This window comes from Penaeus japonicus, unplaced genomic scaffold (genome assembly GCF_977035675.1).
Source record: "Penaeus japonicus unplaced genomic scaffold, GWHDUDI00000001_assembly GWHDUDI00000008, whole genome shotgun sequence".
Lineage (NCBI taxonomy): Eukaryota > Metazoa > Arthropoda > Malacostraca > Decapoda > Penaeidae > Penaeus > Penaeus japonicus.
The window spans coordinates 27,820,980-27,838,479 of NW_028234410.1; the positions used below are offsets into that span (position 1 = coordinate 27,820,980).

The 17,500-nt window shown below is 45.7% G+C and overlaps 1 protein-coding gene across 12 annotated transcripts in view; it reads left to right on the forward strand.

Annotated features, from left to right (window-relative positions):
- The window catches only part of LOC122267473 (uncharacterized), a 109,550-nt gene that overhangs the window by 11,709 nt on the left and 80,341 nt on the right, over positions 1-17,500 (forward strand). For 8 of the 12 annotated variants that reach the window (XR_015191189.1, XR_015191188.1, XR_015191191.1 and 5 more), the window contains exons 2-3: positions 9,949-9,993; positions 14,520-14,612. Coding sequence is in view for 7 of the 12 variants with exons in the window: in XM_043037557.2 (XP_042893491.2) it covers positions 9,949-9,993; positions 14,520-14,612 (138 nt within the window). In the remaining 5 variants the exon portion in view is untranslated. The remainder of the gene's footprint in view (positions 1-9,948; positions 9,994-14,519; positions 14,613-17,500) is intronic. The other 4 variants (XR_015191190.1, XM_043037559.2, XM_086538789.1 and 1 more) reach the window with 1 other exon arrangement.

Below are 17,500 nucleotides of genomic sequence, written 5' to 3' on the forward strand. Positions count from 1 at the left end.
CTCTCTCTCTCTCTCTCTCTCTCTCTCTCTCTCTCTCTCTCTCTCTCTCTCTCTCTCTCTCTCTCTCTCTCTCTCTCTCTCTCTCTGACTTCCCTGATTCTTTGCTGGGACGCACATCAGGTGCAGAGACGCCCACATTTTGCAGTTTGGGGGCAGCGCTGTGTATGTTTGTGGGCGCTCACTGGCACTTCGCAGAGTGCATTGGCACTGCTTCCTCTGCCACTCTGGGTCCTTCGAGTCTCCCGACTGTTGTTGCCGTATGTTTCATTTGTGCCCACTCTCCCCCTCCCCATACCCTCCCCTCTCCTCACATCCTACCCCGTCCACCTGCCCCTACCCTTTCCCTCCTACTTCCCTACCCCTCCCCGCGTCTCCTCCCTCCCTCTCCCCCTGTTCAACTGCATGCTTGTCACTCCGTCAGCGTGACTGATGTCTCATTGCTGCCGTGCCATCTCTTTCCATCTATCATTGCCGGTATATTTAACGCGCCCGTCGCCCGCCGGTCTGTCTGTCGCCACGATACCATCGCGAAGCTGGCACTGTCCAAGGCACTATGCGTACTCAACAACGACAAAAACAGCAGCAACATTTGCAATAACAATAACAACTAGCAACCGCGGCATCTCCCGGAAGCCTCGATCTCGGTGCCATCGCCGCGGCGTCCGGTAGCTTGGGGCACTTGGGCAGTTTGGCATCTCTGGTATGTACGAGGTACTTTTGGTACGGTCGATAACTTTGGAAGTAGATGCCCCTCTTCAGAAAAGAGGGAGGGAGGAAAATAAGGGCAGGGGTCAGAAGGGGAAGGAGAACATCAGAGTTAGGGAATGGCAGTGGGAGCGAGCGGGAAAGGGAAGGCAGGAAGGAATAGATCGGGAGTTGGTCATAAGGAGAGGGAAATTAAAGATGTGGAGAGAGAAGAGCCAGAGAACGAGGGAGAGAAAGAGACCTATATAAATAGGCAGATACAGACATACGCACAGACAGTCGATTTGTCTTTTTCATTCACTTCTCCGGCATTTGCGGCCTCTCCGTAATGGTGTCGTGCGCGAGCGTTGTCACCTCATGGCGCTCCCAAACGACGCTTTCGGCCACCCTAGCGCTGTCTTGGCATCGCCGCTGTGTGGTCTCCGGCCCTGAGTGCCAGACCTTTGTTGATCGGGTTCGCCGTCTACGAATGGCGGTGTGCGCATGGTTGTGAAAGCTGGTGTCTCGATTTTTCTTGCCTTTTTTTGCAAGGGGGGGGGGGGAAGGGCCAGGGTGTCTTTCTCTTTGGTCTACTTATCCATTCTCTCTCTCTCTCTCTCTCTCTCTCTCTCTCTCTCTCTCTCTCTCTCTCTCTCTCTCTCTCTCTCTCTCTCTCTCTCTCTCTCTCTCTCTCTCTCTCTCTCTCCCTCTCCCTCTCCCTCCCTCCCTCCCCTCCTCCCTCCCTCCCTCTCTCTCTCTCTCTCTCTCTCTCTCTCTCTCTCTCTCTCTCTCTCTCTCTCTCTCCCTCCCTCTCCCCTCCCTCCCTCCCTCCCTCCCTCCCTCTCCCTTTCCCTTTCCCTTTCCCTATCCCTGTCTCCCTTTCTCTCCCTCCCTCTCTCTCCCTATCCTCTTTCTCCCTTCCTCCCCTCCACCCTCCCCTCTCCCTCTTCTCCTTCTCCCTCTCCCCTTTCCCTTCCTCATCCCACTTCCGTTCTCCCCCTCCATCCCCACTTGTAAGAACATATACACGAAGCGGTTCACTGAACCTTGTCAGATTTATTTTGTTCTTCCTTTTCTTTTTCGTTTTCTTTTTTTAAATCTCTCGGACCTGCTTCTCGTAAAGGCCGCCTTTGAAGTCGGCAGCAGTAGAATGTCGGCGAGCCTTGCGTAGGCTGTATATTTCACCAGAATTTATGTAAATATACAATCGTGCGGCGGAGGAGAGGAGGGGAGTAGAGAGGGGGGAGGAAGGTAGCTCGTTGAAGTAGATAGAGGGATGCGAGGAGAGATTTAGGGGGCTATAATGTGTTTTCTTATGGTGATTGTGGTTTTGTTTGTATTCTTTAGGGGTAGGGGTGGGGTAGGGGGATGATTTTGGGGTGAAGGTTGGGGAAGCGATGAGATTGAGTATGCTCTCTCTCTCTCTCTCTCTCTCTCTCTCTCTCTCTCTCTCTCTCTCTCTCTCTCTCTCTCTCTCTCTCTCTCTCTCTCTCTCTCTCTCTCTCTCTCTCTCTCTCTCTCTCTCTCTCTCTCTCTCTCTCTCTCCCTCTCTCCCTCTCTCCCTCTCTCCCTCTCTCCCTCTCTCCCTCTCTCATCTTTTTCCCTCTCTCATCTTTTTCCTGTCTTTCCTCTTAAGGAATGGGGTAGGAGAGTGAGAGTTTGGATGAATGGAACGTGTAGAATTTGCCGCGCGTCTATACGAGGAAATACCTGGTGTATATATAACATGGGTGTAAACTCGAAGGGTTTATGCAGGGGACTGGTATAGGCTGGTACCGATGCATGGCAAGTATACCAGCCCTAAACCAGCCTTTACTAATCTGCACCAATTAATCCTGTGTGTGGCATTTCCTCGCCAATGTTATGCCTCGCACGGTCTAGTTACTTAACTATAGCCATTTCCTTTTATGTTCCGCACACACACACGGCCCTCAAGTGGTAACCGTGTATCTGAGTCTGGCAAGAGAACAGTGTCTCTGTTATGTTCACTTGTACTTTCATTTTCCTTGGGTGAAAAATGACGATACGCCTCCACCAATACCAACCCACGTTAGGAGTGATAGATTTGAAATGTATTTTCACGATATGGTATTATATTGTGATATTGATATCCCTGCTCTTGTTAAAAAGAAAAAAAAAAGAAAAAACATTCCAAATTTGTACTTATAACGTAATTTCCCTTTGTTTATTTTCTGTTGTTTCACTTGGTTTTATTTTTCTGTGATGTCTTATTCGTTTTTCGTTATGTTTTGCGTTGTTTTGTGCATTCCTGTCATGTTTCTTATTTTTACTTTTCGTCCATTGCTCGTCTTGTTTCTCTACTCTAATCTTCAAAGGATATAACGAACTGAAAACTAAGAATAAAGGTGATACTGACTTTTAAGATAATGGTCATATTGTCAAATCTGAATAAAGAATAAGGGACGGCGATCAGGATAAAGGAAGGGTTGTTGAGCCATGTCGTCGGTTACCGAGGAACTGTTTGTGTCGTGATCGTGGCAGGAGAGAGAGAGAGAGAGTGGGTGGAGCAGGAGAGAGGGAAAGTGAGACAAAATAAGAGTGAAGAGTGAGAGTCTGTGAGAAACTGATGCAGTGTGGGCGGGGAAGGGAAGGAACGAGAGACTAGACGGGACGACAATCGAATTATCTGTCGCTTGAGGAAGATGTAGTAGTAGTAGTAGTAGTAGACTTAGCGGGTTGAGGCAGTGAAGGAGTGGTAAGGAGCAACCGAGCGAGCGGCTTGGCGTAGGAGGGCCCGACGTCCTGGCTGTGGCGGCGTCGGGGCGCGTAGGACGTGGCGCTACGGGTGCCAGGTAGGGAAGCAGGTAGAGGGCCATGCATGTAGTGATAACGGTGACAGAAAAGGCCCCGAGAGAGTGCCAGGATGGACGGAGGTCGTGCCTGGGCGGGTGCCAGCGCTAAAAGTGGCTCTCTGACGGTCTGCCTCCTTCAAGCCTCCATCCCGCCCCGCCACCATACATTTACCCTCTTTGCCCGGGATTCACTAGGGCCTTTGCCCTATTTCGACCGCCGTCGAGAGGAGGATTTCGGTTCTCGGCAAGGGGCACCTTTCTTTTCCTACCGCTTTACTTAAGGACCCGCGGCGCCCCCTCGCCTCATCGATTCGCGTCGAAATAACGAAGTTGGGAGCGAGCCGATCTCGGCGATATCGCCTTCCGGCCATTGGCACTCCCGACGCACGGCGGCGGCGAGGAGGAGGCCTGCTCGTCGGTCATCGTTAAACATGGCTCGGAGGAGAAATGCGGAAATTACCTATTCTGTTCCCTGGGCAGTCTGTGACCCTCTTTTCCCCGAGTTTTTCCTGATTTTTATTCAATCCTTTGTAAAGTAAAATTATGATAAGATGTAGCAGATAACCTGTTGCATAAGGAACTAATAATAGCCAGTTGCTTTGATGCTCACAAGAAAATAAATATATAAGATAATGCTGATTTTGTGAAGCAGGAGACGGTGCTCGTAACTCGCCATGAGAACGTCGCACCATGACGTTAATTTGAGGCATGTCATCTCTCTCTCTCTCTCGTCACGTCACGTCACGTCATGTCATATCATGTCACTTCTTCTGCCCTCCTTTCCCACTTCCTTCCTTCTAAGACGTCGGGGGATGGATCTTTCACTTGAGATGCCTCGTACTTGTAGTACCTGAGGGGGTGTTGGGAGAAGGGGGGTTGAGGAAGGAGGAGGGGGTTAGGAGGCTGGTATCGAAGTATTTACCTCTTTGAGTGACGGGTCCCAAGAAGGGGCGCTACTTGAACCTTAATTTAGTCTGGTCGAGGAGGACGCGTTGATGGATAGAGATGGAGGGAGACCGAGGGAAAGGGTCAAAGAGACTGACGCACATACACATACATACATACGAGCGCGCGCACACACACACACACACACACACACACACACACACACACACACACACACACACACACACACACACACACACACACACACACACACACATACACACACACACACATACTTACATACATACATACATACATACATACATACATACATACATACATACATACATACATACATACATACATACATACATACATAGATACATACACACATACACACATACACACACACATACACACACACACACACACACACACACACACACACACACACACACACACACACACACACACACACACACACACACACACACACACACACACACACACACACACATATACAAACACACACAAACCCCGTAATTCCTTTCTATTGTGCCGAGAAATTTCCACATTCAACATCATTAACTGGAGGATCTGTGTCATGTGACGAGCTTCGTATTGCATGACAGGTGCGCCATGAGAACGGCAATGGCGGACGGTCACGTGACCCAGTGTGCCATGCACAAGTGTGTAAGAAAATGTTTTGACGATTTTTTGATAAACAGGTGTTTGGGGTGATAAGTATTGCAAGTGTTTAAGACCCGTTTGTTTTATTTCCTTCTTTCGTTATGTGTGTCTTTTTTTTCAAACATTTTTTCCCTATGACGTATGTGGGTCAGTTGGACATGCATTGTAGCTTTTCTCTTTTTTTAAGGGGGGGGGGGGTCCAAGTGTGCTAGAGAGATGTATGTTCTGTCTGTTCTTATCACAGGTGTGGTAGGTGAGGCCAGTCGGCGAAGCTTTATGCGTCAGAGAGCGATCAGCTGATTCTGTTATGTCAGGTGGTTCGTGTCAGGTGGTTTATAAGGTTGATGACGTCATGAGAGGTTCACCCAATCGGCGCGAATGTTTTGGTTTTCCTTATTGGGTCTCGGTGCGGGTATTGGCTCTTGTGCTTTGCTGTGAGGATAGCTCCCCCCCCTCTCTCTCTCTCTCTCTCTCTCTCTCCCTCCCTCTCTCTCTCTCTCTCTCTCTCTCTCTCTCTCTCTCTCTCTCTCTCTCTCTCCCTTCCTCTCTCTCTCTCTCTCTCTCTCTCTCCCTTCCTCTCTCTCTCTCTCTCTCTCTCCCTTCCTCTCTCTCTCTCTCTCTCCCTCTCCCTCTCCTCCTCTCTCTCTCTCTCTCTCTCTCTCTCTCTCTCTCTCTCTCTCTCTCTCTCTCTCTCTCTCTCTCTCTCTCTCTCTCTCTCTCTCTCTCTCTCTTGTGCTTTGCTGTGAGAATAGCTCCCCCTCCCTCCCTCCCTCCCTATCCTTCCCTCTTCACCCCTCCCCAATGCTAAACCTTACCCCCTTCTTGGCCGTCCCATATTCTTGCTATAGGTATCTCACCTTTATCTGTCACGCAATCTTCTCCTACCCTCTTGCTTCCCTCGCGTTAAGGGCACTAATAGATGAGTGCCAGTGTCATGTGCCTCCACTTTTTTTTTACTCGTACGATATAATGTTCCAGACGTGCATACATTCATACTGTATATCTATCTGTCTCTCTTGATTCTTTTGATGAACGCACACACACACACACACACACACACACACACACACACACACACACACACACACACACACACACACACACACACACACACACACACACACACACACACACACACACACACACACACATACACACACACACACACACAGGTATATGCGTATGTGTGTATTTATATGTATACTGGTTTATAGATTTTACGACTTTGGTACTATATTAACACTTTGGGATAGTGCAGGACATTAATGTAGTAGTATGATAATGCAGTGGAGTGAAATACAGACATTGATATGGGTTTATGTCTTCATATGATTTTCAGTTTTGAAAGTACATTTCATGCATGCTATATTAGGTCTACGTATTTTATGTTATTATTTTATAGTATTTTGATTAATTCTATTGATTTTTGTAATTTTTATACACTCATTGATGCATACAAGTATGTATATGTGCACACAAATGCACATGTGTATGGACACTTGCATTCATTACTTGCACTCCATACGAGTTTACATGCACACAGACACACCAACTTGCGTATTCAAATAACGCACGCACACATACAAACGCATATGTACACTCATTCTTTGTCTCACTCACACACGCACACGCGTGCATGCGTACATAGATACATACATGCATACATACATACATACATACATACGCACATACATATATACACACATACATGTTCCCTAACACCCGTCGATAGACGCCAAGATCCCCTGCATTGTATACCTGGACGCCCTGCCGAATGAGACAAGAAAAAAGACAAGAAGAAAAGAAAGAAAGAAAGAAAGAAAGGCGAGAGTAAAAATGACAAAATAAAAAACAGCTGTTCCTACCAACGATGTCCCTGCGAGGTTGAACCAAGCAGGATGTCTGACTGTCTGTTGTGTGTTAAAACGATCCAGACTTTTATTAGATTTACCGTGTCCATCTTGGTATCCCATTTCTACATATTGGTGTAACATTACTCACTGATTGCATGGGGGGAAAATATCTGTATTTTATTTTATCATTTATGTTTTTTTGTTGTTGTTCTTGGTGTGATTTTTGTTTCATGCTCACAGGAACGTTGTAGTTCATTAAATGATTTTTTTTTCATACCTTATCCGTAACGTTTTTTTTTCGGCCGTTAATTGGGTTCTGATTGGCTCTGGCGCTGGACCAATGGGGAAGCTTGTTTTGATAAGCCTGGTTTATGATTGGCTATTACTTGTTGCAGGAGTCATCGGCGATAAATCAGGGAGGGGGCCTTCCTTCGTGGCATATTTACATAATTATTGTAATCCTTATTGGGAGTGGATCTGAGGGTCCTATCTCTTTCCTTCCGTCGCTATATCCTTTGGTCTCTTTTGTCCTTGTCTTTCTTGCTTCTTCTCTCTCATGTTTGCCTCTGTCTTTCATCTCTATTCCTTTCGCTCTATTCTCATTTTCTGTTTCGTTTCTCTCCGTGTTTCCTCTCTCTCTCTCTCTCTCTCTCTCTCTCTCTCTCTCTCTCTCTCTCTCTCTCTCTCTCTCTCTCTCTCTCTCTCTCTCTCTCTCTCCTCCCCTCCTCCCTCTCTCCCTCTCCTCCCTCCCTCCCTCTCTCTCTCTCTCTCTCTCTCTCTCTCTCTCTCTCTCTCTCTCTCTCTCTCTCTCTCTCTCTCTCTCTCTCTCTCTCTCTCTCTCTCTCTTTCTCTTTCTCTTTCTCCCTCCTTCCCTCTCTCTCTCTTTCTTTCTCCCTCTCTCTCTCCCTCTCCCTCCCTCTCCCACTCCCTCACCCTCTCTCTCTCTCTTTCTCCCTCCTTCCCTCCCTCTGTCTCTCTTTCTCTCTCCCTCCCCCTCCCCTCCCCTCCCCTCCCCCCTTCTCCCTCTCTCCCTCCTTCCCTCCCTCCCAGAGACACATTTACAAAGACACACGCACCTCATTCGCTACCCCTCCTTCCCTCTCTCACAGCAAGCGAAATGAGCCAATTAGATCCCAGTTTGTAAAAGGTCTTTTTGCAGGCTTGTATAGAAGTAAGTCTGAAAGCTCACCATTATGTTGCTGCTTGGTTTAGCATTGACGTAGGCGTTATCCAGAAGGAATGGTATTAATATTGATAAGGATGGTAATGATATTGTTGATAATGATTAATAATGATTAATGATAATGATGATGATAATAATAATAACAATGACTGCAATGTGTATAATAATAATAATAATAATAATAATAATAATAATATTGTTGATAACAATGATGGTTATTAACCCAGTTCGACATCTAATCACGACATTACTTTTTTCATTTCTTTTCTTGACTAAGATTTTATTTTATCAATTTATTTATTTATTTATTCATTCATTCATTCCTCTGACGACAGATTACTACAGCATAACAATTCAATATTGCCCCCCCCCCCTCTCCTTTCCCCGCCTCCCTCTCCACATCTCCCTCCACTCCTACTGCCTCTCCTTATCCTTATCCTTATCCTCCCCCTTCATCTTCCCGTTCCCCTTCCCCTTCCCCTTCCCCTTCCCCTTCCCCTTCCCTTCACCACATGCTAGCGTGCTCAAGCTAACACCTTTTTTTGCAGCTTTATTACAGGAACCTTATGACTCACGCGACTTTGGGGGGAGGGGAGGGGAGAGAGGAGCACCCTGAGACGAGAGCGAGATTGTAGGTTGTGCTAGGCGGAATGAGGGTGGAGTGAGGTTCCGGCCTAGAAGAGGATAGAAGAGAGAGAGAGAGAGAGAGAGAGAGAGAGAGAGAGAGAGAGAGAGAGAGAGAGAGAGAGAGAGAGAGAGTGTGTGTGTGTGTGTGTGTGTGTGTGTGTGTGTGTGTGTGTGTGTGTGTGTGTGTGTGTGTGTGTGTGTGTATGTGAGCGCTAGTGAGTGAGTGAGTTATTGTGTGTGGGGCTTGAATACGGTATTTAAAAGGTTGACCCATCCCTTTGTAAATTTAGACGTAAAAATAAGTTAGCTAGTCTCAAGACCTAAGGCATTCACAAGTTCTACATCAGATCCCAGTGTACTCTGTAGTAACTCTGCAGCTGGGCAGTGGTTCCCAACTTTTTCACCACCCAAGGACTTGCTATGGTTGATTTTTTTTTACGGAACTCTTTTTTAATGGCCTGTTAATTAAACAAGCCAATTTTATTGGCTAACGACAGACTCATTTCCCTTGCTGCTTAGCTTAATTAAAAGACTTAACGTGAAGTAACACAACTGAATATGTGATTACATACTGTAAATGGCAGTACTACTCATTTAACAGCCCACACGTAAAGTAATTATACATTTTACTCTGGCGCCACTTGAAATTCCGAATTTAACCAACGGCCCTCCAATACTACCCTTTTCTAGACCTTCAGGGATGCAAGGACAGCAGGTTGGGAACCGCTGCTATAGGATTATATTCTCGAGAGAGATTACAGCACAGGACGCAGCACTGGTGTCACGTTGGTTTAAGTTGGACTCCAGGGGATAGGCTGGGGTGGTGAAAGTACTCGTTATCATACTGAGGAAGGAAAAAGAACAAATACTGTACAGGTTTCTTATTCGAGAATGAAGTTATAAATAAAATGAGTTGAGTATATAAAACAAATTCTATTATCTGCGCACCCCCCATCCCCACACCCCAACAACGTCCTCTTTGAATCGTTAATGAAAAGAAAAGCCGTCACTTAAACCATGTGATCACCAAGTTACTTGTAGACTCACCATATCGCTCGGTGGCTTAAATAATACCCATAATGACAACACATTTAAATATGAAAAAATAGAGATTAAGAAAAAAAAAGAAAAGAAAGAGAAGTAACAAGAAAAATAAAGAGAAAAAAGGAACGACTCATCACCCACTCTTTTTTTCTCTCTCTTTCTCTTTTAGTTTTGGAACATCCTGAACTTTTTGGGGGCCTTAGACGATTTGACGGTAAATATAAACCATTGATTCTCTCTTTGCTGCGTGACTATCGTCCCCCCCCCCCCCAATTCCTCTTTTTATTTTATTTTTCTTTAGTTCTTTGGCTGGTTGACTTGACTTCTTGAAGTACTTTTATTTATTGATTTGTTTATTTGGGTCAGCGGATTATGCTGTCCCTGACTTGTACGTTCGTTCGCACAGCGGTTTTGGGAATGCAACATGTTTCTTTTATTTATCTTTCTTCATTTGCGTCTCTTGTATTCGATGTTGACTGTACTCGAGTTGTTGTTTTTTCAAAGAATGTTATTAGCATTTTAATTTTCTGATGGGAATAATCACTCATATCGTCCATGACACTCGAAACGGGTTTATGATGTTGAGAAAATTAACAGAAGATTTGATAATACCTCTTTTTTATTGCTCTATTTTTTATTATCACGTAGACTTCCCTAATTTGGCATGTGATTCATGTTGTGTTGCCGGAGCCGCTGTGTTAATGACGTCACAACATGCCTTGACCAATCCCGCCCAGTTTTACACTCCAGCGTGACGGAGCGCTTGCTATTTCTGACTCATTGGTTGTCTTTTTTTTAGATTATTTTATTTATCTTTATTTCGAGGAATCGTTACTAAAGAATAAGGAAAGGATTGTCTATGAGTGTAGTTGTATTTTCATTTTTTCCCTGCTCCCCCCAGCAGCTTTTAGGGGGGGAATGTCGTTCTGTCTCTCTTCCTTTCATTTTTTTCAACGTTTGTAAGAAGTGTTTTCTCTTTTTTAAGGTACGACTTCAAAAAGCAACGGACAGTCTTTTCCTTTCATATCTAATACGTGTGATGGCTTGCTGAAACTAACTCCTGATACGACCAAGACGACTTATAGCACTAGTTTATTCTCTCTTTCATACTTCTCTTCTCTTCTCCTCTCTCTCCTCTCTCTCTTTTCTCTTCTCTCTCTTCTGTCTCTTCTGTCTCTTCTCTCTCCTCTATCCTCTCTATCCTATCTATCCTCTCTCTATCATCCCTCTATCATCCCTCTATCCTCTCTTTCTCTCTCTCTCTCTCTCTCTCTCTCTCTCTCTCTCTCTCTCTCTCTCTCTCTCTCTCTCTCTCTCTCTCTCTCTCTCTCTCTCTCTCTTTCTCTCTCTCTCTCTCTCTTCTCTTTTTCTTCTCTTTTTTCCTACTGAATGAGGTAGGAGAGTGAAAGAAGAAAGGGGAAGAGGAGGAGGAAGAGGAGGAGGCATGGAAAGGGGAAAGAAATTGAGAACATCACCCACATACAGACGCACATTTACTTATTCCTCGGACCTACTCTACGGTGTGAGTGTGTTATGTATATGTGTGGATATGTACATACACACAGACACGTACACACACACACACACACACACACACACACACACACACACACACACACACACACACACACACACACACACACACACACACACACACACACACACACAGATATACATATACATATGCATATACATATACATATACATATACATATACATATACACATACATATACATATACACACATACACATACACATACACTTTTGTATACACATACACTTTTGTATACACATACACATACGCACACTCACTGATATATACAGACTTTCTCTTCAATGAGGCCTCCAAGAAGAGGATTATTGAACAGTGTTTGTGCCTCATTTATATATCTTTTTTATTGTGCCTTTCTATGTATGTGTTCATATTTTTTGTCAATGGAAAGGAAATCGAGGGTATAAGGTAAATGACCAAAGGAAAAACAAATGAGGAGAATTATATTTTTCTGAAAAGATGGGAATGGGAGGAAAAGGAGGAAGAGGAAGAGAAGTAGATGGTGTTTTCCCCTGCTGAGTTGGTGCCGTGTGCGCTGCTGCTTACTGCTTTACTTCCGCGGATGGCCTTTACCCTTTTTGGACTTTGCTGCCACTCACTCGTCTGTGCTTCCGCTTTGGCGTCTGCTACTGCTTCTGCTGCCACCTCTACCGCTTCTTGGTGTTGTTCTTTCACATGCTCTTCTCTTTGTCTTCGTCTTTTTTCTTCCTTTCCTTTTTTATGCTCCTCCTTTTTTTCTCTTTCTTTTGGTGTGTTTGAATGTACTTTCCCGCGTGTGGTGACAGACCTTGTCTCCTACGGGCTTCAGAGACGTCAGTTAACACCAGATGCTTTTGATTCATCGAGGAAAGAAAAAGTACAGCAAAACAGACATCCCCCCATTTTCTGTGTTAGTGACGTCTCTGAAAGCCGTAGGAGACACATCCTATCTGCCCCTCGCGGTACGCTTTTTCTCTAGACGCGGCCTAGCCTGGAGTCCCTGTCGAAAGGAGGGGGAGGATGGGAGTAGGATGGGAGAGAAGGATAGAAGAAGGGTAGGATGATAGGAACGAAGAACGGGAAGGGGGCCGGGGGAGCTGTTAAGGCCGTTTTCTCTGTGCTGTGTACAGGTTGTGTATCTGTGCAGTGTATGTGTGCGTGTTTGTGTATGTTTGTCTTTGTATGTGTGTGTGTTCTGATTAGTCAGTGTAATCGAATTATCAATTTTTATGATTGTATGTCTGTAGAGTCTTACTGCTTTTAGATATGTCTGCTGACAATGTATCTTGTGGACAGGGTAGTTGAAGTAGATGTTCAGGGTTGTATGTTGAAAATGCTGTATAGGTACCTAATACCAGTTATGCTGAAGTGTAACCGCACATTGTGCCAAAGGTACCACTTTGACGGTACAGCCAGCTAACAAAGTTTTTCTTGTAGACCGTGTCCAGTGGTATCTTACTGTAGAATGCCTAAGTAATGCTAAACTGAGTGCCTCTTTGTGGAGTTTTAGAATCAGCCAAATGGACCATGAGTGCCATACTGGAAGGCACTATAGTCCACCAGGCTCGTGACAGATCCTGGTAACCATGCCAGGCGCATTCCATATGATATGCTGTGACAAGGATGTTCTTCTTTAGTCATGTCAATTTTGTTTTCTCTTTACCCCTTGTCCAGAGTACCACTGGACGGTTGTATTTTTCTAAATGTGTTCTCGGACTCAGTGGGAGCGGTAGATCAGAAAAGAGGAGGGGGGGGGGGAGGCGTTCAATCTAGAAACTTGGCTAGGCTAGTTTGGGCAACGGGTTAGGTAGGGGCCAGGAAATGCCATTCGTTGCTGTTGCGGTCACTGAGGACAGGACTCCGACTGGCTCGCTCGTCCAATCTTTCTCTTAGGACACCAGGCATGACCTCCCCCTCCCCTCTCTCTCTCCCTCAAGGTCCCCCTTCCCCCTACCCCCCGTACAGATGTCTTCGGGCGCCCTTTTATTACTCAAGGGTGTACGGGGGAGGGTGTGGCTGCCCATTCTTGTTTTGTGTGGGGTTACAAATACACATTTTTTTTTATTACCTGATGACACCCGTGTTTTTTTCTCTCTTTTTTTTCCTCTTCTTCCTGTTTGCTCGTGAGTGTATGTCTTGAAGGCAGTGCTGTGTTAGAATAGTGAGAGAAGAGAGGCGAGTGTGAGCAGAATTATTGTACTATGTATGTCTCTGTTACGTAGGAATTAAGATACTTATTAGTGTTGCAATGACGTGTAATCCATTTGTTATTCAACGTTTATTGTAAATTTAGACTGTTATTAGTTACTGTGTAGTGTAGAGGCATGTGAAATGTAGTAGAGAGATGCGTGGTGAAGACAGCGTGGTAGAAAGATACAAAAGGTATGACAGGCCATAGTAGCGTAGCAAAGTGGCGTTAGAAGGTAGAAGTACCGAAGTTTTAGTTGAGTGTTACAGTAGATCAACATATGGGACATTTCAGTTATGTGTCAGACAAAATACATTATGTGGTGTGTAAAAGGAGGGCATATGTAGGTAATAAAAGTAAATGCGTCAGGTTAGGTTGATAGACTAGATACAAGCACATTCAGACTGTGTCTCATGATATTGTAGTTTGCATGGAGAGAGAGAGAGAGAGAGAGAGAGAGAGAGAGAGAGAGAGAGAGAGAGAGAGAGAGAGAGAGAGAGAGAGAGAGAGAGAGAGAGAGAGAGCATTGCACGAGAGTACTAATCATCAAGACGACTGCAGGCCTTGGTTGCAACATTCGTGGTTTTGCTTAGAATGAGAGAGGCAGTGACTGCACGAATAGGTAGTTGTATTATGTTAGGGGAAAAAGGTCAGACAGTCGTTATTAGTGAATCTAGTCGTGTAGAAGGGTTTATTGGAAGAGAGAGAGGTAGATAGAGACAGAGATAGAGGTAGATATAGATGAATATAGATAGAAAGATGAAGAGAGAGAGAGAGAGAGAGAGAGAGAGAGAGAGAGAGAGAGAGAGAGAGAGAGAGAGAGAGAGAGAGAGAGAGAGAGAGAGATGCGGGTAAACAGACAGAGATATGGTATATCAAACGTGTGCCAATATATGTCAGATTGTCCGATAGTGTACACATGTGGAGAGATGAATGCATGCGCGCATGAACTTGTGCGTGTCCCTGAGCGTCCTGACCAAGGAATCTAACTTTGTGCATACATCTTGTCTCCCGCTGCAGGACGGCATCGCTTCCCCGCCCTCGCCCGCGTCCCCGGCTGCCGCCCGCCAGATCGAGGCCCCACCGCCCGCCACGCAGGAGACCAAGTCGCTGGTAAGTCCCTAAATATTTTGCTCTTGCTGTTTTCTCTGGGATTTTTAGCTATTCATTTACTTACTTTTATTTTTTGGTGGTGGGATACTGGTGTTGTTTTGTGGTAGGATTTCCTTTCGTTCATATGGTAGGAGGCTCCATGAGGTTGCCTTCGTTACTCTTGCAATGGGAGTCACCAAAGGCCTTTGCCTTCATTTTGCTTAATATCTATTGTTATTCTGAACGTCATTATTCGGTTTACCATTATCTTGGTAATTTTTAATTGTTATAATTGTAGTGAGAATCAGTTGTATGTTGAGGTTGATTATTCTTTGCATTGACTTTGTCTAACATAGCAAGGGGAATTGAGCATGAGTAGAGGCAAGGTAAAAAATAAAAAAAAAGGTTTGGATGATATGGGGAGATAAATGTGTATTAGGATAGAGAAGAAGGTGAAGAGGAGGGAGGGAAGTAAGAATGAAGAAGGTGAAGAAGAGGGAGGGAAGTAAGAATGAAGAAGAAGGTGAAGAGGAGGGATCTTATAGGATCTGTCCTAGGATTTGGGTGAAGTCTCCGGGCCTGCATGATTATCTGGGTCGCTTTGTCGCGCCCGCTCGGTTGATCTCGTTTGATTGATAATTGATCGCATTGATTGCTCATCAGCGCCATCAGGCTCCATTCGAGGGCCTCGCGCCTCGTAGCGATGGCAGGGGTATTAGTTTTATAGTTGTTCTCTCTGTCTCTCTGTTCTTATTTTATTTTTTATGCTTTTGTTTCGTTTGTCGCGTCGTGAGCACGGAGTGATGTTCGATCTTCGCTGCCGCGTGGTGTCTGCGTGACTCCACGGCGTCGTAATTGGCTCGAGTCTGCCGTGGCGTGCGTGATCACCGCAGAAGGTCGCTCAGGCCTGGGATGCCAGAGCAATAAAGCATCGGCGGGATGCCATGCATGTAATGGGACTGAGCAGTTGTCGCGCGAGTCCCATGCACTCCCCATCTCACGGCGTCGCAGGGTCGCGTCACCGAGGTCTCCGTCGGGATGATGTTCGTGAGCGACGCCCTTAGCGTGGTCCGTCTCGGCACCGCTTTATAAGTGCTTCGTCGGAGGTGCTTGCAGATCGCGGAGGGAGGACTGGCATGTCTACTTCGAAGAGGCACTATCTGCTGTGGTTGTTGCGTGCTTGGAAACGGGACAGTGCCGTTATCTCGACTTCTTTCCGGCATTTTGTGAGATACTTAATGGGTGCCTCCAGAAGGGTGAGTGGGCATGCATTTTTCTGTCGGTTACTTCGTTCAGGTGCTTGTTTGTTGAGCGCGCTTCTTTCCTTGCTGCTGCATACTGTTAGGTAGAGAACGCTCCCGTGCATGCCTCACTCTGGTATGAAGCGATTATCTCGAGGTTTCTCAGTGTGAGCTCCGAAAGTCTTCGTTCGTAGTACTAGCAACTCGGCAACTCTCTTCATTTGGCAATGGACTGGATACTCTCATAATAATTTCAGTGGTATTTTATGGCTTATAAAGTGACGTCGCTTCATCGCGGTAACAGCATTCAAGATACAAAAGTACTAGTGCTCTGTATGATAATGGCCAATTCATTTTATGACTCCGTGTCTTCTCACTTGGCTGTCTGTGTGTTCTCATTCTCGATTTATTGCACGTTGATTAGGGCAGCTCACGACACACCTGTGGTTGCCCCCTCGACTTTTCGTTTGACGTACCTTAGGATTATTTACAGTGTCCGAAGGGAGAGAAACATGTTAGATGGTCATGGTGGACACGGGTTTGTAGCTTGGGCAGGGACCCGCTAAGGGAATGGAAGTAAATATAGATAGTTGTAGAAGGGTGCGTTCCTGTGACGCGGCACTTTTGCCCCCGTGCCATGTGGCATTCGGGACCTGACAATCGAGTGAAAGTGCCAGTTCCCGAGATTGTGATAGAGCTTGGCGTAATCTGGGTATCAAGGGCACGCTGGAATAGCCGAGAGTCACTTGCATCAAATATGTCCCCCTCGGCTCACTCGCTGCGAAACGCGATCTCTTCTGAAATTTAAGTTTACCCAGTGTGGCTGCCATCGGCGCGCGGGAGGGAGCCGTCCTGGCTGAGTAGACTTACCTCCTAATGGGGGGAGGGAAGGGGTCTCTCGCCTCCCCCTGATTCCTTCTCGTCGTCTCCCCCAGGAAAACGCCATCTTGGTTACGTTGACTCTATTTTATCGCATAGCGACCTCGGGACATACCTCGGCGGTTGGCCCTGGCGTGAGAATAGTCCCCTGGAGGTCGAGTTTGTTGATCGCGTGAGTCTGAGTGTTTGTAAGTTCCACGCGTCTGTGCGTGCATGCGTGCGTGTGTTTTTGCGAGTGTTTCCCGCTGGACGCTCCGGGCATGTTGTCCCTGACGTGTTTTCGTCAGGGATTGTGTATACATTGCTCGGCCTGCTGGCTATTTGTGCCGCCAACCTTGGATGAATACAGAACACACGCGGCTATAGATAGATGTTCGTTTATTTATGCCAACCGTGTCTTTATCGCTGCCAGTGGAGATGCCTGTTGTGTTCATTATTTTGACCATGAGTACTTCTGTCCCAACCCATGTGATTCTATCTTTTTAGAGAAAGTTATTTTTTCCAAACGGTTTCTTTCAGTGTTTTTAAATACTTGTAATTCTAGAACAGAAATAGCTTGGTTGTGTTTGTGTGGATACATTACAGACGTTGAGGTTTGTTTGCAAGCTTGGAACTTATGTAAGAAGTAGTAAAACGTAACGTTGTTAGTTTGGGCATTGTCCAGTTTTTGTGTAGTTGACCGTAACTAAAATCGATTATCTTTTTTCATTTCGGGCCCTTTCATTTTCTCATTTAGATTGAATATTTGTAGAACATATTGTTTTTTGATAACGGTCAGAAAATACAAAC